The sequence below is a fragment of the Meleagris gallopavo genome, chromosome Z (assembly GCF_905368555.1).
Source record: "Meleagris gallopavo chromosome Z, MGAL_WU_HG_1.1, whole genome shotgun sequence".
Classification (NCBI taxonomy): domain Eukaryota; kingdom Metazoa; phylum Chordata; class Aves; order Galliformes; family Phasianidae; genus Meleagris; species Meleagris gallopavo.
In genome coordinates, this window is record NC_139435.1 from 18860707 (window position 1) to 18882702 (window position 21996).

Here is a 21996-nt window from a genome sequence, read left to right on the forward strand (position 1 = left end):
GATTTTAAAACTGCAAAAAAAAAAAAAAAAAAACCGTTTGTGGAATTTTTAATTCCTATCTGAACAGTTATCATAGAAATTGTAACTTCATTTTTTTAAATGGCCCCCAAACCCCAACAACAAAAAAAAAGATACATGTACTCTTCCCACCATGACTTGTCATCCCCTCAGTAACTCATCAGTCATGGAGAAAAGGCTGAGTGTACTAAGCCAACCATTACAATTTACAAAAACGTAACTTCTTCACATTCGGAAAAGAGAAATATATTCAGTCTTAAAGATTGAAAGCCCCAGACACATAGTGGTTTTGGATTTTTTTTTTTTCTTCCCCTTTTTTTTCCTATGAATGAAATAACAATATATTGAAAAGAGCACTAAACTGAATATTTGTTCATTTTGAAGCATATGACTTGTTCTTTCAAATCCTACACTGTGAAAAAACAACGTCATTAACTTTGGACAAGCATGAGTTCACACAAGTGATAGAGAGGTGTAGCCACAGAATGGCTGCTTGAAAGCCAAAGGTATTGAAAGACATTTTAATGACTACTGATGTACAGCTTTAATTTAGAATTCCTGAACCTGTTTTTATTTCTCAATTATAGTCAAAGTGGAAACGAGGGTAGAAATAGAGCAGTAGTGCCAGAGAATATTCAGGTATGTCTAGCTAAAATTTATGGCCAAAGCTCCATAGTAAAGAACACAGTGTGTACCACAGAAACACACAGAGCAATCTTCATACAGAAAGGATTCTATTATTTATTCATCGAGCATATCATACTGTAAAAACCTGATTATCCAGGGATCAAAAATCTAGAGGGTGAGCATTAAGTACTGCCACTCTGCCCACCATTCTCAGCAAAAATCTTTTATTCACAATGTCCGCTTAATATTCAAACAGAAGCCTATGGCTTTCCACGAAAAGGAAGTGGTTCCAGCTACTGGAAATGAAGACAGAATAATGAACTGATCGATCAAATACAATGTCCTACTGATTGTGACAGAGAATTTGTGTTTAGAAGAGATGTCTGTGATAGCCATCAAGGGCAAAATAGGCATTGGTGAGCCACATACTGCAAAATGCATCTACAGCTCATTTAACAGGGAACAATAGACTACTAAATGACGGACTCCTCCCTTTGGCTACGAAACCATTAGCCTATTTTCTCATCTAAGCCCATTCAAAGTAGCAAGACCCTAACCCTGGATTTGCCAGACTGCCTCCCACCTCCCAGAGCGCTCAATTATTTTAACTTCTCCTGAGCAGCACAAGCATTCCGCCCTCCCCACCCGGCATCCTCCCGGGGAGCGCGGGCAGCGCCAAGAGCCGCGGGCAGCGGAGCGGGGCCGGGGCGGAGCGCGGCGGAGAGCTCCGCTCGGGGCTCCGCGCCGGCACCGACGCGGCCGCGCTCCCGCCCACGTGCTCAGCGTTGGCTCTTCCACCCGCGGACGGGTGTGTGCGGCGCGACGTGCCGACGGACCCGGCATCCCGGAGCCCCGGCCCCGGCCGCCGAGCCGCGCCGCGTCCCTTCCCTCCCCTCCCGCTGCCCAGCGCTGCTCTCGGGGCAGCGGCTATGGCGGGTGGGAGAGCGGTCCCCGCTGCCGCCCTCCGCGCGCGCACGGCCGAGCCCTCTCGTACCGTCTGAGCCCCTGGAAGGAGGAGGGCCAGGACATCCGCGATTTCTTCAGGCCGGGCCGGTGTCCGGTCTCCACGGCGTAGGAAGTGCGGTCCATGGCTCGGCAGTAGAGGTACCGCTCGGTGTCCGAGTAGCCGCGGTGCCTGACGCGAGCCCCGGCCAGGCAGCGGCCCCGCGAGGCGGGTGGCGGCGGCGGTGGCGGCGGCGGCGGCGGCGGCGGCGGCGGCGGGCCGGGGGGCGGCTGGTGCTGGAGGAAGTGGTGCTGCCGCAGCTGCGGCGGGTAGTGCTGCTCGTGCCGCCACAGATGCTTGGGGGCTTGGAGGCTAACGCTGCCGCCGGCGCCGTCGCTGCCGCCGGCGCCGTCGCTGCCGCCGGGCATCGAGGAGCAGCCGCTGCCGCCACCGCGCTCTGCCTCCATGCTGACGGCCGGGCCGGGCCGGGGCGGCGGCGGCCGCTTCCTCGGGCAGCACCGGTGGAACTGTGCTGAAAAGTTGGACAGCTCCTGCCGCGCCGCCCCTCGCCCGCGAGTGGGAGCGGCGCGGGCCGCAGAGAGCTCCCGGCCCGAGGAGGGAGGCGGGGAGGAGAAGAGGAGGAGAGGAGGGGAGAGGAGAGGGGGCTGGCTTCCCGCTCGGAAATATTTAAAGCCGAGATGGAGCCGAAGAGGGGGAGAGCGGAGCCGGGAGCGGGCGGTGCAGTGGGCTCGGTTCGGGGCTCTTCCCGCCGGGGGAGCTCTGCCCTCCTGGGACCCGGTCCCGGCAGGCGGCCGCCGGCGTTTCGCTGCCGGTCCGGCGTTAAGTCCCGCCCGGGGGAGCACGAGCTGCAGAGACGGCAGGTGACAAAGTTGCTCGCGCTCGGATTCACTGAGAACTTTGAGATGGGTTATAAACGGGTTGCTACTCCCTAAATTCCTCCTCCCACCACCCTACTTTCAATCTTTGTCATCTCAGGTCCAGAAATCGGCTGTTCCCCAACTTGAAATCATCGCCTGGTCTGCCATCTTCCCCGATGAGTAAGCTCTCTCCCTCCTGCGAGTAATACTGGCTGTAAATCAATGCAAGGAAGGTTTAATTATAGAGGTGCTGAGCCTACAGAGATGCTCTTACATTTTAAACCACTAGTTCCAGGAGTTTGTGACTGCTGCAGGAACGACATTTAAAGGTAAAATTTACAATGTGGGTGCTTAATCCTAAATAGTATTAAGTTACTTTCACATTTCAAATTATTTTGCGTTCGTGTGAACAATCCAAAACAGAAGGAAATTTTTGCATTAATTTATCTTTGAAGAGAAATTTATATTTGTCCTAGGTAACAGTATTCTAGAACCTCACACTTCTTATTCATGAGAAAAATGTGATCTCTACACTCCTGATAAAACATGGAAGTGTAACCGGAAGGTGTTCATGTGAAAACTGTTAACAGGTATTTGTCAAGTCTTTCTACTGTATTTGCCAGAATTTCAGTGCTAAACAAGAAGGTCTCAGAACACTCTCACTTGCCACATTTCTCAGAAAAAAAAAAAACAAACTTATTTTCTTCCAGTCACTGTTAATCTACTCATTAGACTGTTCTGATTAGCTTCATGCACTTCCACTTCCTTTATCACAGAATTGGTATTGCCTTTCCTGTTACCATCCCTTCATAGATTTCATAAGCATCAGACATTTTTTTCTAAATTTCTTAATGTTTTGTAAATGGAAATGCATGTCTATGTCAACTGATGAAGTGTTGATGCATTCTTCCATTCTCCATCTTAAAAGTCAGTCTTTCTTCCCAGACATGAAGAGTTCCTAAAATCAAGATTCACTCTCTGAAGGTTTAAATTCACACTTCTATTTGACAGAACTCCAACTCCTCAATTTTCAAAGCCAACAATACTGTCTTAGGTAATCCACCATCCCCTCACCGCCCTACTAACTTTTGGTCTCCCCACCTAGTTTCAGATAAATTATGATAAATACTATAAATATTTGTAAAGAACAACAGCACTTCCACTGAAAGAACCCAGAGCTTGAGCTCACGCATTTTACCAAGCTTTTGGCCCTCTTCCTCTTTATCCAGTCACACCAGCCTATTTCTGAACCAGAGACCTCTGATGCTGCCTTTTGCCCAGCTGGAGCAGAATGTGACAGTCCTGATGTCACACAGAAGGCAGAAAGACTGGAAGAGATGAAAGACCGATGTGGGGCATGCAGAAAGGGATGTCCAAAATGAAACACACCACTGGGAAAATTGCAGCGTGAGATATAGGCATATAAGATACAAATCCACTAACTGACCTTTTTCCTTCACCGTTCCCTTATTGTAGTAAGACCATACTTCAGATTTCTAGTTCCCTTTAGTCTCTTAAAATTAGACAGTTCTCTGATCTCACTGCCATTTCACAGAGTCATAGAAATGCTCTTTGGAAGGGCCCTCTTGAGGTTGTGCAGTCCAACCTCCCACTCAAAGATATATCACCAAAACCAGATCACATCAGCCATGGCTTTGTTTCAGTTTCAGAAAAACAGATTTTCCAGCCTCCATTGGAGAATCTTCTCCAGTTCTGTACCACATTCCTAGTGGAGAGGCTTTTCCTCATGTTCTACCTGAACCTCCCAGTCATGGACCCTTGCTCTTCTGTGGAGCTCAAATTTGTTGCCTTTTGTAGCTACCCTTCAAGTAACTGTATGTTGCTATTAGATGGCCTTTCCCCCCCTCCACAGCAGACTGAAAAACTCAGCTCCCTCATGCACTGCTCACAGGCCATGCTGTTCTTTAGGCCCTGAGATCTTGGTAATCCTCTCCTGGGCTGCTGGCATTTCAGCTCCAGTATCAGCCCCTGATGGTAATGTGCTCATTACCACCTGCCTGCCAGATGCTGAATCATCATTCTCCACACTTTGATCCCACCTTACAGCCTACTCATCCACTCCAGAATTCCTCAGCATCCAGATGAGAATGTTTTGGGGGGGTTGTCTCAGTAGCCTTACTAAACTGAAGCTTTGCTATATCCTCTCCTCTTCATGTTTGTCTTTTATATAGAAGGCAGGAAATTTGATCAAACATTATTTGCCCTAGATACATCTATAAACTGAGTAGCCCTGACTATCTACACATCTTTTACAACTGAAAAAAGATTCAGATGTGTGGCTGGACCTTTCCAGCAACAGAGATGAGGCTGACCACTGTAGTACTTTGGTTCTTCTGCTTGCCTTTCTCAAGAATGGGGGTAGCATTAACCTATTCCCAACTGTCAGGGATCTCTCTAACCACCATTACTTTCCACAACTGATAATCACATTGCCCTTTTGGCCAGTTGATCTGGTCCTATATATTTGAATTTATAAGGCAAGATACTAACAATGCAATATTTTCAGAGTACACCTAATGTTTTAAAGACCAATTTGACAGATAATCAAAGCATATTACCAATTTAACTAAAAAATTGCTACAAGAAACACAGAAAAGGCAGCAGTAGAAGTACAGTCTTATCTATATTACAGTGCCAATGCTTTTGCAAGGAGAACAGAAAGTATTGTATCTGAATTCATTGGGAAAGGTACAAGAATTTGATTATGGGAATGGGGGAATTAAGTTTTTTTTTTGTGTTCTTGGTCGTGGGTTTTTTCTTGTACAGAAGCAATACTGAAGTGTCATGCCAGTGAGATTTGCATAAAATTAGATGTACTTTCACAGGGCTATCTTGCTTTAATTTGGATTAGTAGTGTAAAATGCATTAGTGTATAGGCTGATGTAATCTGAGATAGGTTTACTGACAGACAGTTTTGTCAAGAGTTCATCCTTGCCAGTTTTTTTTGCCTTTTTTCTGACAATTCAAGAAGGGAACCAATTAGATACATGGGTAGTCACAACATGTTATAAATGGACAATTTTTAATTCAGAATTAGTGAAAATTAATGAAAATTAATTCTGAATTCCAACTAGGACTAACCCACTCCTTCACACAGGCCACAGGGGACAACTTTCATTTCTTATGAATAAAGACTGATTAAGTCTAGCTATAACAGTAATTTTATAGTTTATAAATAATTTCCTAATTTTCTTCATGTCAGTCTAGTGGACTTGCTTTTTCCTTTTTACTCACCCACTGTTTAAGAAACAGGTATGCTTAAAGAATATTTTTATATTAAAAAGAAAACACTATGGCTATGCTATAGCAATAATCTTAATCCAAAATGATAGATACTGTTTCTAAAAGGCAATTTAAAATGCAGTTATAATCAGCTTTAGTTGACCAGCAATTTAATAGATAACTAGAAAATCCAGCTCTGACCTGTTCAATCTTATGCTGACAGTGATTCATTTAGTGGATTGTTTTAAGAATGAATAATTTATTCTACTTTGAAACGCATCCTACATTTCTGCTACAGACAGAGACCCAAGTGAAGTCCTGACAATTGTCATACGCTTGAAGTAAAGACCAGATAGCAAGCTAAGGCTGTAGGAGAGAGATGACTGGCCTGAACACTTAAGACAGCCTGAAATCTTTCCTCTGCCACCTGTAACTCCTGTGTAGTGGACTTATACATGCATGCTCAGGTCCAGATCACTGAACTGGGTTGTTTCATGGGTTTTGTAACTCATCTGGCACACGTCATATTCAGGTTTACACAGCAGCCTACAAGCATGGCATTACAATATTCAAGCACCCAGAGAAACTTCTTGAGTTTGCTTGGCTGCTGAAACAGGCGTCACAGGCTGAAGCCTTAATTTTATATTGCCATGGAGTATTTGCAATCAGCTTTGGTTGCTGGCTAAATTATACTTACTTGTAACGACTGTAACTGCCAATATACAAAATAATCATAAAGTGTCCATCAGTGAAGTAAACTCATTTATCAAAACTTGTGTAAAATAACAAAGGTGTAAAAGCAGACCATCATGACTTACTTCTATTAACTTTGCAGAATTTGTTTAACTTTACAGTTCTATGACTTTCAAGATCATCCAGACATAATGAAAACAACAGCTCAGAATTTGCTAACAAAAGATGATGAAAGTCTTGACTTTTTAAGGTAAATTTGGTTTCTAGTCTCATTAGGATAGGAATTTTTGCTGATTGACATAGCAGATCTTTGAATTATGGCACCATATAAACAACAAGAAAAAAACTGGACGTTTATCCTATAGCTCAAATTTTTTTCCTTTATATAAACCCTTAAATATCCTTCCAATGACCAAAGTTCAAAGGTGTTATTTTAAATTTCTGTTGGAGTGAGACAACTCACAATGTCATATAGAAGACAACTAGGATTATTTCCGTCCATTTTTTAAAAAAGTTAATTTAAAAAAATATATATTTTCAGTAAGTATTGATTGCTACAGTGCCTATTGGAGAAGAATAGCCGTACTAAGATGAAACGAAGACTAACAGATATGCATCTGTTTTTGCAGCCTGAATTCTGTAATGGAAATTATCTCAGTTTGATACCTGTTCTCGTCAGAAAATGTAAGTCTAAATCATTTAAATTTTTACTGGAGTACCAGAATTCACGAATAAAGCTAACAGTATCTGAATATGTATTTTCAGACATTGCAAGTCTTTCAATCAAAGTCTTTAGTTTTTGTAAGAAACATTCCATACAATGAATATGAATACAAGTAAATTAAAAAACAAAAGAATATTTTGAATATTTTCACTTTTGAGATCAGTAGAAAATTGGAGTTCCCCAGTTAGAGAGAGAAAAGTTAAAAAAAACAGAGGACAAAATAAACTGCTCTCTCACAAAACATTGCAAACAAGTCTAGACCAGAAATATAATGAAGTGTTTTGCCTTCCAGTTAGTTATCCAAGAATCTGATTTCTGGATAACTACACCTGGGAGATTCATGTTTCCTCTCAAAGGCTGAAAGGAGGACAGTAAGGAGAATGAAGATAATATTCAGTTAAAACACACCTCACTAAGCTTAGCTCAGGACCAGAGGAATTATTTTATCTCTTTAGAAGCATTATCTGCCTCTGTTTGGAGGCTTCTGTTCTCTTCTTCTGTAAGCCTCCACCTACAGAAATTGTCAGTCTCTGAACAGAATTCCCATAGAATAATCAGATTAATTATTCAGGAAGAAGTACATCCACATTCATTGGCACTGTATTCTCTCCCAAAAGCAGCAGATCACCTCTTCCTTGGTTATGCTGTTTAAACAGTTCTTCTGACCTGTCTCCCACTCAGGTTTGTGAAATGATACACTCTAAAAGATTAATATCCTGTCAAGCCAAGAGTTAGACTAGCTGACCAAAGAGCTGGTCACCTCCAATACAAAGGATATGATAAGATGTGGCTCTCTCAAAGCCAGTTCAGTAGATTGAGTCAGGTTTCATCTGAAAATGATTTAAAGAAGAGAGATGTATGCATGTTGCGAAAGCTGAATGTCTCAATAGCAACAGAACATTCTACATTTGAGAGCTGTAACTGCAAATGATTTAGAAAAATGCACTTCTTTTTCCATTTTCCTGGAATTTGCCTAAGCCTCCTCACAGGAGATGGGAAGTTCCCAGATGAGTGGAGGCTTGAATGGGAGAGCTGCTGCTCCAGCCGTAGCACCTATTAGTCCTGTATTAGCATCTCAGAGCTCTCTGTGTGAGTCACATCTTAGCAGGGCAAGGTTCATAAAACAGAAGGTATTATTTCATCTCACGAGAAAATGCCATTTTAACTTTGTTAGGATTCTTAACCTTTAGCACCTTTTTTTAAAAATGTGGCCTTGCTTTCAAGAAATTCATGGGAAAATAAAAAGTAAAGTGCTTTGAAGGTAGGAATTTTGTTTGTTTTCCTATCTTTGTTTACCAATGTTTTGATGATATTTTCAAGGCACTGTACTTACAGTAGTAGCAGTAACAGTGCACTGGAAATACTGTTGAGTCTCTCACTGCTTCAAAATGGTGCTACAGTTCTTAACAGATATTTATGGTTTCGATAATTCAGTTAAGATAGGTAATTTTGACAATACAGAAAATAATTAGGGATGGCTTATTTTGTCTCTTCACTTTCTGGACTTGGAACAAATTGCAAACCACTACATTTTATTCTTGGCCTGAATATATAAGAGAGAATATATGGGAAGCATGTTTTATATGTGCATTAGGAGGCATTCAAAACTGAGATGGAAATGTAACCTAGATGGTGAAAATATTACAAGATAACAAGTCTAATTGGATGAGAAAAAACATTATGCAATTTAAATAGGAAACTAATAATCTCAACCTATTTCATGACAAAGATACTTCTGCACTGGTTTAAATGTTTCTTTCGGTGTGAGAGTAAAGTGAGGGACAGACAGTTGTATTTCCTGTACAGGAACTGAACCAATGCTAAAGCAGCATCTAGGCTGGATGATTTTGTTCAGTGCTGTTTACCACTGATAATAGCTACTGACATTAATCTTGACATAATTCAGCGCAGTGGCATTTAAGAAACTGTAGCGTGTTTTGCATAATTTTTTTCTGAGTTCTCTTCAGTCCAATTAGCTCAAATTTTGGAGACAGTGGACAGACACTAACTGTTCATATCAGAGTGTTTTTTTTTAATCGTATGACTCATGAAACAGAAACACATTCCTGCTAGCAACTGAAAAGCAATTCAGTAGATCGCCATTCTATAAATCAATTGAAAACATGAATTATTAAAGAGGAAAAAATTGAGTGTTTTAAAAAGAAAAGGTCTGATTAAATATAAAGGATGTTGTTAGATGTAGAACTACAAATCATAGCAAAGGAAAGTATTGCAAAAACATGCCCACATAAATCTCACATAATCTACTTGTATAATTCACTTACAATAATCATGTACTTATTAGCAATTACAAAGGGACAGTTATGCTAAGAGTAATACACTTGTTTCAGCATACATTCCTAAATCCCATTGCAGAAAGAAATTAACAATCAATAGCCCTTCTTTGTTGAATGTCTTTTATAAGTTATAGACTCCAAAATTAAATACTACTAAAATCACTGTTAACAGAATAAAAGGGAAATTAACCTAAAACTATTTAATTATGCTAGTTTGACCTAATACATACCACTAATTAGTTAGGCTACCTTTCCAGTTCACAGACAGATTTTCATAGAGGTAGCTCCATTGCAATTTTCATTTTTGATAGAGATTTTTGGTGAACAGTAATATTTCCCATTTTGGAGGAAAAAAAAGGAAAAAACAACTTTAATTTCACTAGCTATCTAATCCCGTGCCTTCCACACTTAAATATAATTAAAGTGCTTATTTTATTACTGTGCAAATGACATTTCTGCCTTTTTTCTAAACTTTCCCTGTGTTAAGACACAATTAATTCAGAGATGTACTTTTCTACAAGTGGGCTTTGTATAAATACCAAATTAATTTCTAATATAAAGTAAAATATAAATCAACTCAATTAAAATATTTACTACAATACAAACTGCTGCACTGAGGGGAGGAGAGATGATGGCCTCACGTTGCACAGGGGTATGTTCAGGTTGGATATTAGGAAAAATTTCTTCAACAAAAGAGTGGTCAGGCACTGGAATGGACTGCCCAGGGAGGTGGTTGAGTCACCTTTCCTGGAGGTGTTCAAGAAATGTGTAGATGGTACTTAGGGGAAAGGTTAGTGGGTAATATGGGTGGTAGGTGGACAGTTGGTCTAGATGATCTTGAAGGTCTTTTCCAACCTTAATGATTGTGTGATTCTATGACTTCTAAAATTTGAATACAAATGCAAAGTTCCTTACGAGCACTGATTTTGTTTCTTATAGAAAACACGTACGCTAGAAGATTGTTTCTTTGAATGCATCAAAATCTCCATTACAAGAGCATTTCTACGAGTATTATATTCTTGTTCTGTATATTAAAGTGCTCAATTCAATTATGTGAAAAACAGTAAGTGCAATCCAGCCACACAGAAGTGATACATCTTTAAACACAAAGCCATCCCTCTCCTCTTACCCAGGTGATTTCAAAATTTGGGAAGTGAGTAGGAACCATGTGTATGATACTGGTACAGAGACATAGCTAAAGCTTTAGCTTTGACTAGCCCGGTCAAATGCAGAACTTTACTGATGAGAAGCTGAGTTGACTAAGATGAAAAGTGTTTTTCTCCCACTAAGCTAAAAATGTCAATAATTCTCCTACTTGGAGTAAAGAGCAAAGGCTAAGTCTATTTCAGAAGCACACTAAACACCACCAGCTACATTCTCGCTGGTGCTATATAATTGTGCTACATAATTACTGCATGTGAAAGAGTCTTAATTTTTTGCTTGCCTTGATTTGCAGCTGGAGGAGGAAACAACAGCAAGGTATTACTTTTCCAGCTGGATAGCAGAAAAGCAAGAGAGGAGAGATTAAGCACAGTCAGCGCTCTTCCCGCTTTCTCCTTTCTGCTGCTGTACCTACAGCAGCAGATCAAGGGAAGCATAATTCCAGAGACAGGCTCTGTGGAGCTGCTTCTTTCTGTAGCGAAAAGAACAGCACTACTTTGATTCAACTGTGTTTCCCAGGTCGTTTGTAAACAATACAATTACACAGCATCTTCTGATTGGAAGAATCACAAGGTGAGATTCTTGCCCATTCTGAACATTTCTCCAATTTATTTTCCACCTTCTCCATTAAGTTATTCATCTGTTCACATCAAGTAGAGGAATATGAGTGACATCCACTGTATTACATTAACGTTACACTTGATCAAACATAATGGCTTCAGTTTGCAGGGGTTTAGAAGCACTTCATTCCCATAAAACTTGCATAGCATTAAACCCTCTTAGTTTTAATCTAACTTCTACGAATGGGAAAGCCTAAAGTTAAAAGCAAACCTTGTTCAAACCTAGTTTCACTCAGTTCTCAATGGAAAATCAGAAAATCGTACTGGCTCAACATTATGAAAAAAATCAGAGGTAAAAAGGACCATAGTGCTTAACCAAAATCCAAATCAGGTGAATTTTGCGATTTTTCACCAACATCATGTTGAATAAGATGCTGGAAAATTCAAAGCCAACTTTAACAGTATTATTTGTAAAGACAGAGCTTTTGGACAAAATTGGATAAGATGCTTATTTAGAATTAGAAACAGAATTCTTTGGCTACTTTTTATTACTGAAATAATGTCTGAAACTTTTTACTCATTATCTTAATTACATTCCTAATTTCTAATGAGGGTTTGAATTACTCAGCACCCTCACACATTTTGTATTGCCAATATTTAAGTTCTTTCAAGAAACAAAGACTACTATGTATTACAGTAGCACAACTGAGCCATTATTTTTGGTGGAGGTAACCTTGAAATAACTGCACTGTAAGTTGGCACTTTTCTTTTAACTTCTCTATACTTCTCAAGACTCTCACATATGCTTTAACAAGTTTCCTCAATTTCATCAAGAAAGATAGAAAGTAAAATTGCTTTTATAACAAGGTTTAAAATAGTGACTTTTCAGGAAGAGGACAGTAGGTATTTCAGTTGTCTCATTCCAGGTAGTAAGAAAGCAAGTTAATGGAAAGGTTCATAGCAATAGATAATGGTTCCCCAAGCCTCCTAAAATAGTTCAGCAACTATTCCTTCTTTTTTTTTTTTTTTCTTGTGCATGTGTGTGTGTGTGCATGTGAGCGTGCACGTTTGAAGTATCAGACCTATCAAACTTTGTTAGTGTGACTAATAGTGGTCATTTACTTATTCAGAACAGTTTTCAAGAGAAAATTACATTCTCATGTACAAGATATTTCAATTATCAGACAGCTTGATTAACAAGTATCTAATATTAATTTTGTCAGGCACAGACCAAAATATACAAATAAAGTGCATTTAAAGTAATTTAAAGTAATTAAAGTATGGAAATCTCGAACATATCAGAAATCAAATTTTATTTTAATTAGAAGGAAAGGAGTCTGTGACAGGGTGGAGGACAGTCACAAGCAGTGTCCCTCAGGGGTCAGTCTTGGGACCGGTGCTCTTCAACATCTTCATCAACGACACAGACGATGGCATTGAGTGCACCCTCAGCAAGTTTGCAGACAACACCAAGCTGAGCAGTGAAGTTGATACATTGGAGGGAAGGGAAGCCATCCAAAGGCACCTGGACAAGCTGGAGAAGTGGGCCAATGAAAACCTGATGAGGTTCAATAAGGCCAAATTCAAGGTGCTGCCCTTGGGTCAGAGCAGCCCTGTGGAGAAGGACTTGGGGGTGCGGGTGGACGAGAAGCTGGACATGAGTCAGCAGTGTGCACTTGCAGCCCAGAAGGCCAACTGTGTTCTGGGCTGCATTAAAAAAGGAGTGGCCAGCAGGGAGAGGGAGGTGATTGTCCCCCTCTACTTGGCTCTTGTGAGGCCCCATCTGCAGAACTGTGTCCAGGCCTGGGAACCCCAATAGAGGAAGGATGTGGAGCTCTTGGAGTGGATCCAGAGGAGGGCCACTAAGATGAACAGAGGGCTGGAGCACCTCTCCTATGAGGAAGGGTTGAAGGAATTGGGCTTGTTTAGCTTGGAGAAGTCTCTGTGGAGACCTCACTGTGGCCTTGCAGTACCTGAGAGGAGCATATAAACAGTAGGGGGAACGGCTGTTTACAAGGATAGATAGTGATAGGACAAGGGGAAATAGTTTTAAACTAAGCCAGGGGATGTTTAAGTTAGATATTAGGAGGATGTTTTTCACTCAGAGAGTGGAGACACACTTGGAACAGGTTGCCCAAGGAGGTTGTGGATGCCCCATCCCTGGAGGCACTCAAGGCCAGGCTGGCTGTGGCTCTGGGCAGCCTGGTCTGGTAGTTGGCGACCCTGCACATAGCAGGGGGTCAAACTAGATGATCATTGTGGTCCTTTTCAACCCAGGCCATTCTATGATACTATGATACTATGATACTGTGAATCAGTATCAATCATTTTTCTGCATGATTTTTAAACAAATAAATCACAAAGATGTAGATTTTTTTAACAAGTGATATTTCCAGTAAAATATTTTTCAATTATTGACTGCTCATGAATCAAAAATATTAACAGTTTGAATAGTAAAATGTGATTTGATATGTCAGTGGATTACATATTACTTAAATGAATGGTAGGGGAGGAAGAAGAATTCATTAATGTGGGTAAGTGACTGTGAATATTACCAATTTATTTTCCTATCTGTAACTCTTCAAAGTAAATTCCTTTATTGAAGGGTATTAACTTGAGATATAAAAAAGAAAATATTATTTATCAAAATTGTCACTTGTTACCTCTTGTTGTGGAATTCTAAGGTCACAGCCTGAACCAATACATGAGTGCCTGGAGCGGGCAGGGGGGGGTCTAGAGCCACCCCTTCTGTCTCTGTGATACTTCCCGTGCCATCTGAGTCTTCACGGGTCCTCCTTTTCCCCCACCCTTCTCTGCTGCAGTGCAACGGTACGAACGAGGGAGGATAACATTCCTCAGCTTGTCCTTTTCTCCAAACTGTTACCGAGAGTAGTGAGTTAATTCCTCTTGGATATCCTTTCCTATAGCACCTATTTCTCAAATAAAGTCTCTGTCATTGCCTTCATTTGCTCTACACCTCTGAATCTCACACTTGCTGAAAATATCTTGGTAATATTAATCTTTACTTGCTGAGCTTATCTCAGTTTGGTTTGACAATTCTCTATCTAGAACCACTAGGGTTTTTTTGCTGCTGTCTTCATTTAAACCTGGATTGTTCAGCTCCTATGTGTTACAAGTGAATGTTATTTGAATTGTAATATTTGCCAGTAGTCTATATAATATATTAGTTTTAGTTATGCTCTGAAAAAATGGAATTCCTTGGCTGAAAATCCTTTCACATTTGTCAAGTGAAACACTTGCATAAAGAAAGTACTGCCTTCCAGAGACAAATTTGAAAGTTCTCATAGGCAACTTTTTACACAGCAAAATGCAATGTTTTTCACGTTCCTTCTTTTAAAAAATGATGGAATGCTTTGATCTTACCACTTTAGCTCGCACCCACAACTTCTCTTCAATCTTCTTTCCTCTCACTACTATTTTCAAGTTAAAGAAATAGAAAAAGATTAAATGATTAAAAACTACTTTTCACTCCTTTAAAAAATAGAAGCTGAGATTGTTACATTACAAGGTTTATAAGCCCTTTAGGAATGCTGGACAGATTGTGACTATCCAAGGCAGCAATCACAAAGAAGAGATGCTTCAAAACACTTCTCATAGAATCACAGAATAATAGAATCATTTAGATTGGAAGGGACCTTTAAGATCATGTAGTTCCAATTCCTCTGCTATAGGCAGGGACACCTGCCCTCACTCGTCTCTCTCTCAAATCAGCATTCACTAAAACACTGTTGCCCTACTTCACCTTCTAACTCATCAGCAGAGACTCAGAAATTACTGCTTCTTTTACAAGTGATAACACACTGCTTGTAGCAACAAGGTCCAGTTAACATCTGAAGATGTTAAATTTGTACTTGAAGATGGATTAAGATGGGGTGAGAGATAAGGAAAACCAAAAGTGCTGTGGAAGGGACACTTTCCACAGGACAAGACTGCTTAAATCCTCATCCAAACTGGCCTTGAACACTTCCAGTGATGCGACTTTCATAGTGTCTCTGGGCAACCTGTTCCAGCACCCTCATCAAAGAAGAATATCTAATTTAAATCTATTTTCTTTTCATTTAAAACTATTGCCCCCTTGTCCTTTCACTACACTCTCTGATAAAAGTGTTCCCCTTCAGCTTTCTTGTAGGTCTCCTTCATATATTGTTAGGCAGGCCCCTGTATGGTCTGCCAGAGTCTTCTGCAGGCTGAAAAACCTCACCTCCCTCAACCTTTCTGAGTAAAGGTGCTCCAGCCTTCTAATTGTCCTTATGGCCCTTCTCTGGGCCCTCTCCAACAACTCCATGTCCTTCTTATGATAGTGCTACCCAGACCTGTACGCAGTATTTCAAGTGAGAGCTCACAAGGTCAGGAAAGGTGACAATTACCTCCCTCTTTTTGCTGACCATCCTTTTTGTGATGCAGCTCAGGAAATGGTTGTTTTTCTGGACCACAAGCTCACTCTGCTTGCTCATGTTCAGTATTTCATTAGCCAATGCCCCAAATCTTCCTTTCTCTGAGGGCTGCTCTCAGTTCATTCTCTGCCCTACATGTACTTGTGTTTAGGATTATCCTGAACCAGGCACAGGACCTTGCACTTGGCCTTGTTTAACTTCATGAGCCTTGCACAGGCCCACCTCTCAAGCCTATCCTTGTCCCTCTATATGGCATTCCTCCAGCATGTCAACCACACCACACAGCTTGGTGTTACTGGCAAACTTGCTAACAGTCTCACTGTTCATATCACTGACAAAGATGTTAAATAGTTCTGGTCCAAATACATGCTCCTCATAGACACAACTCATCTCTCATGTCTGCCTACACATCAGGCTGTTGACCACAATACTATGAGTGCAACTATCTGACCAACTCCTTATTTACTGAGTGGTCCACCCACCAAATCCGTATCTTTCTATATTGTGTGGGCCAATGTCAAATGCTTTATACAAGTCCTGGTAGATGATATCATTCTTCTCTTATCTACTAATGCTGTAACCCCATCGTAGAAGGCCACCAAATTTTTCTGGCACAGAACCGATGAATATATTAATATCTATTAAATAATAAATTAAGTACAGGTTATTTTTCTTTCAATCTGCTAGATAACATAAAATATGAAGCAATAAGATCTGTCCTCAATTTCTACAACTAATGATAGATAGCTAATATTCATTAAATGCTGAAGGGAAAACAATCATCTCAATACTTCTTGATTTCTATGACTGAAATATAGTACTGAGTAATGATTATAATCCACTTACTGCTTTAATTACTGAAATAATTGGTGACAGTAAATGCTGTCATAAATAGGGAATATTGAAAAGTTGCAGTTGAAATCATCAAGATTTTAATGTATACAAGAAGACTTAATCTTTCCAATGGAAAATTCTGTACAAAACTAGAATTATGGCAATTAAAAACAAAACAAAACAAAACAAAACAAAACAAAACAACAAATATATCTTTTATGTATACTTATGACAATTTCTTAATACTACTTGTTACTTCACTAATATTCTATGTACATTTTATTAGCTGTGACACAAGATTGGAAACTCGGAGCATAGCTTTCCTTGAAATTTCTCTTTCTGATTGTGCTTCTCACCAAAAAAACTTACTACACTTACTGTAATCCTGGTTTACAAGTTCAATTTTCTGTGGTTTTTAGGGTGACAAGATTTCTCCAAATTTCTTCAAAATTTTCTACAGCACGTAGGAGAATTTTCTGATGCTATTTTTAAGCTATTTGTATATCTTAAAGTTATTCTAATTTATAAATAAACAAACCAGGTAAAACTCACTGAATCCCCCTGTGTCAGAGCTGCCAGTCTTACCTCCCGGCATCACAAATGATTAGCAAGAACTTTTGTTCTTGGTTTTCTATATTATTCAAAGCCAGAAGGGAACACCCAAAACAATTCCTTTCACTGTAATGCTAATAGCATCTCACGAATTGGTGCAAAAGGCAGTAGCAGTTGTTGCTGCTGTGTTACAGGATTACCATGAATATAACTTCTGTTATCCCATCAGGGCTCATTAGAAAGCAGTCTAGAAATCTTCTTAGATTTTGTTTACTGATTGTGTTGGCATTCTGAGACTGAAAAATGTTGCATCATCAATTGTAGTGCAGCTTTTCAAAGGTGTAAGCTAAAATTAAAATTAAGAAGTTTTAGGCTTGGATCTCTCTAAATACAATTGTTTTTAGCTACTTAGCTACCTGTGGAATTTATCAAAACAAGCAGAAACCTTAAATATTCTTAGAAAAGTTGCAACTTCTACAATAGTATTCCAATTGCCCTTGAAATACACGTTCTCTTACTTTACTATCTGATTATATTGGGTTGTTCCTACACAGTCCTCCAAAAATATTTTGAAAAAATTAAGTTTACTTTTCTGGATCTTTTACTAGAGGCGAAGAAGGTCTATTGTTCATCTTTATTTTTCAATAGATTGTTCTTGCTATTATTTTTGACAGTTTGGGTTAGTTATTTTGTTTTGGTTTGTTTTGTTTTCTAGATTGGACATCAGCAAGTCTGAAAAATGGGCAAAATAACCTAATGTTGGACCTGACTGTCCTCAAGTCTACTGAAAACTCGTACATCTACCAGCTCCTAGCAGTTCCTTACCATTCTCAGAAAATGCATATTTCACATCTGTCAGCAAGTATATATTCCATCTGTAAAGGCAAGCACATATTTCCAGCAGTAACAAAGGAATAATGAATGGTGCTTCAGCTCAGCCTGTAATTGAAATGCCACTTATTTGAATTGGAATTCAGGATGCTTGGATTCTATTCAGGTCTGCAACAGAGATCCTAAAAAGTGCAACAATCACGATTCCACTACTCATTAGAGCATTTGGCAAGAGGAAAAATCCAGAGAGATAAAGCCGTCAGACGCTTTTAGTACATATGCAGTATTATTCATTGTTGAAAGAAGTCTGTCTCAATTACATTCATGTGCTTTTCGGCACATTTTTAGTTACAGTTAATTAAGTTAAACTCATACTTTATTTTAACTCTTTCTACAAAGTATAATTAGGCTATAGTTTATCCATGAAATAAATGAAAAGCATCATCGGCATTTTAATGAAGAGCCTAAAGATTTTTAAACTATAGGAGAAATCAACCTTTGTTATTTTATATTTTTACCCTATTACTAGGGTTTTCTTTTGTTTTTCTATACATCTTTCAGTTTTTGTAATTTCCTCTTTTATGACGAATAAAATACTGAAAATCTAAAAGTTTCTAAATCATTGTTTACTTTAAGCTAAAATGTCATTTAAACTTAAAAGAGAAACTTTTAAGATCTTTTTTTTCCCTCCATATTCAATTAAGGCTAAATTTACAGAGTAGTCTCCAGAGGAAACCCCAGACTGCTGATGACTTTACATTAATCTCCCACACAGCTTTTAGTACTTTCGTGTAGGCCGCATCTGCCCCCATTTAATTAAACAGAGTTTTGCCACCATTACTATCTGCAGAACAATCAGGCTTTGCAAGCATATTCTATATCAAGAAATTTTACCATCAAACAAAAATATGACAGATAGTCGTTGTCCAAATCTGTACTAATCAATCTGTGAACGAAAAAGCACAATAACACATTTGAATTTGATGAAGAGGAGTAATTGCTACCGATACATGCATGCATAATAAGTAAAGTATCTCATAAAAACATTTAGGGCTAAGGATTATTTCATACGTTTTACATTTTCAATTGTAAAATCAATTTAAACCTTTGACTGAGGAAAATTACTAAGGTGATGTCAAGTTTTACAACTGCTTATTGAAATATCTTATTGTAGTTCTCTCTGCATATATGAAAAAATGTGCTCTTCACATCTGTATTTAAGTATTTAGTTAATAATTATTTTTTCAAAATTGTACAAAAGTTTCTGTAATTTCCTAGTAATAAAATGGCTCAGAAACCACAGTACTGAATATCATGTACATCCTTGATACATTTTTCTACTCAGCCTTCTCCATCAATATCTCCAGAGGTGCTAAATACAAGGCACACTGAATTTAGGTCTTTCACTGAAGACAAGGAACAATTGAAAAAAAAATGATAAGGAGCTTAAAAGGTAAATCTGACTCAGTGAGAGACCAAGAAAAGCAGAATATAGATGACTAATAGATGTTTTGGACAGTGTCAGAGATTATAATAAATACCTATAAGCATTAGGAAGATGTGACCATCTGGAGCAGAAGGAACATGAGCTAGGACAGAGTAACAGAAGGAAACTGAGGAAGGAAATTTTGCAGGAAGATTGCAGTCAGAGAAAGATACAACCTCTTCAAACTTTCCAAACAGAAATAAAAATCCTATTGCTCAAATACAAAACTAGGGAAAAAGAACTAGAAGTCCACAGTACCGACTTGCCCCCATTGAAAAAGTCTCCATTTCTGCATGTGCAATGAATTTCAGATCACATTTAACTTCAGAAGTCACCAATAAACATTAATTTTCTGTCTCTTCCTGCCAGAGATATTCAGACATTTCTATCACATTAGATCTGATAAGGCCACAAAGTACCATAATGAAACCTTTTATTGTAGAGTCTTTGAGATTCTGATGCCACCTATTCAGATAGTGCTCATCATGAAACTGTTGCATTTAATCACCCTGTCACCTATACCAGAAAAGAGATGAGAATTACTTTGAATTAAGGAAAATTACAGTTTAGAAGAGAAGTGACAAAAAAGAACAGAATGAGACCATTACATAGCCATTATATGAGATTGCACAGAAACTTATTTTGTTGAAAGTAATAGCAGTAAACCAGATCTTGGTCTACCACATAGACTAGATCCTCTGGTAAGGCTCACATTTTATTTTATACTCAGAAGTTCAAGCAATAGACCTCAGAAAATACCTCAGAAAACTGATTCAATGTTGGAAAAGAGACAGAATTACAGTCTTTCATTGCTTGCTGTTATATTTTCTTTGCTGTAACAAGAAATAAAAATCTGCCTATATAACTTTGCAAGCTAACTTTAAAGTTCTTTCCTATTATTTCTATTTTATGTATATTATTTCTTTTAAAGAAAATCATTCTGAGTAGAAATTTAATATATTTAAATATTAGGAGGCTCTGATCTGTTTACTTTTCAGAGAACTACAATCTAGCCTTCATTTAAAATAAAAGGGAAAACCGTAACTAGGCTGTTTAAAAGAATAAAGAATGCTTTTGTTGCCTCAAAGTAGAAAAAAAAGTCAGTAGATATGTGAATATATTTAACAAACTTTTCTCAGAGTGTACAGCTGATGTAAATGATGTATGTGGAAGTCACTTTCTATGCTTGATGATTTCAAAGATCATTTTGACTAAGACTATGAACTTTTTGTTGTTTCCAGAAAATCCTATTCCTTCTCTATGTTCCAAAGTGGAATGTTGTTAACTGCCTGCTCTCTAATTTTTTCTCTTTAAATTTTTTTAATATGAAAGAAAGCATTATTTCAATAAATTCCAAGCTTTATTTGAGTCTACAGTATTAAAAAAAAAAAACAAAACATTTTTTCCACATCAAAGAGAAAAAATAACTTCCATCTCTAAGAATATTTTCTTTTCCTTTAAAGTTTCAATTATAACGGTTATTGTTTAATTAAATAACATTTTGATAAAAATTTTGCATTATAAAATGTTTGCACTATTCCAACAGAGTGTAGTCTCACAAAGAAAAGGCCTCATCAGCATGATCTAAAATATTCTATGTAACTTGGATGTGACATTGTATAGATATTTAAAAAGCAGTCATTAAAAGTGTAAAGTATTCAAATTCCAGAGTGAGATTTGGAATCTGCATTTAACTCCATCATTTGCTATTAATATGAAATGTTACTGGAAATATGTTCAAAAGATATATTATTAACTATAAACTTAAGCTCAGATAATTTACCTGCCTATATTTTAATGGGAAAATATAGAGGGGGGGGGGGGGAGGGAGGGGAAGGGGATCAATTTGCTTAATATTAAAAACAAATTTCTTATCTGTGGCTTTTAAGATATGCTTTACGTCAGAAGTAATCAACGTTATATACAAGTTGTGTAAAATATATTGCAGATTACTTCTGTGTAACATCACAAATAATAAAAAAAAAAACAATAAAAAAACTCTTCATGCAAATACATCATCAAATGAAGGATTATATACTACTGATGTTGTGACATTCCTACCTAGCAATATCTTATGTACATTTCTAATTGAATTTTCTGACATTTTAAGAAAATTTATTGTATACAGTAGGAGGTGTGGCAAGGTCTTACTGTGTATATGCTAACATACAAGTGTATCGTTATTAAAGTTATGGTTATTGATGGTCTGAACTCAGATGAAAATTCTGCATAATGGAAGAGAAAGAATGCACATTATGAACAGATAAACAATCTAGAAAAGAGAAACTCTTTCAATCTATTTTACCGAAGAATAACCATACTTATCTAGATGAAGAGTCTTTCCAAACTACTTTCTGTAAACTACACTGCCCACAAGCAGGTGCCTCACAAACAGGAAAAAAAAGGGCATACAGAGGTGATAAGCTTGCCAAGGCAGACCTTTTCAAGTAAATTTTATTCAACAATTTTATTAATTTTATTCCCAGATGATTTTCTTAGTCAGGTATGTTTGAAATTATATAAATACATTAATACTATAGAGTAACAGCCAGTGAATCATGTGTAACAATTGTTAGGTTACGTCATAAAAACTTTGTCTCTGCACAAGGTTATTAAAGCAAGAGAGGCAAGGAGTATGACAACAGTAACTTGACTTATGCCACAGCCCACATCCTTTCTTTGGGCACCACCTTGCCATCTCCACTGATTTAGAGGAGGAAGCTGTGAGAAATAT

General features: G+C 38.4%; 1 protein-coding gene and 1 long non-coding RNA gene across 5 annotated transcripts in view; one reads left to right on the forward strand and one right to left on the reverse strand.

Annotated features, from left to right (window-relative positions):
• Positions 1-21996, reverse strand: part of PDE4D (phosphodiesterase 4D) — a 594225-nt gene that overhangs the window by 391796 nt on the left and 180433 nt on the right. For 2 of the 4 annotated variants that reach the window (XR_014880554.1, XM_085213710.1), the window contains exon 1: positions 1640-2189. The exons of the other annotated variants lie outside the window; for them this stretch is intronic. Coding sequence is in view for 1 of the 2 variants with exons in the window: in XM_085213710.1 (XP_085069836.1) it covers positions 1640-2055 (416 nt within the window). In the remaining variant the exon portion in view is untranslated. Of the gene's footprint in view, positions 1-1639; positions 2190-21996 lie in introns of those variants that run through there. 4 annotated transcript variants of the gene reach the window in all.
• LOC104914905 (uncharacterized) lies at positions 1197-18386 on the forward strand. Its single transcript, XR_014880555.1, has 5 exons — positions 1197-1749; positions 2585-2795; positions 7032-7086; positions 10880-11157; positions 17661-18386. It is a non-coding gene; the product is annotated as an uncharacterized LOC104914905 (long non-coding RNA).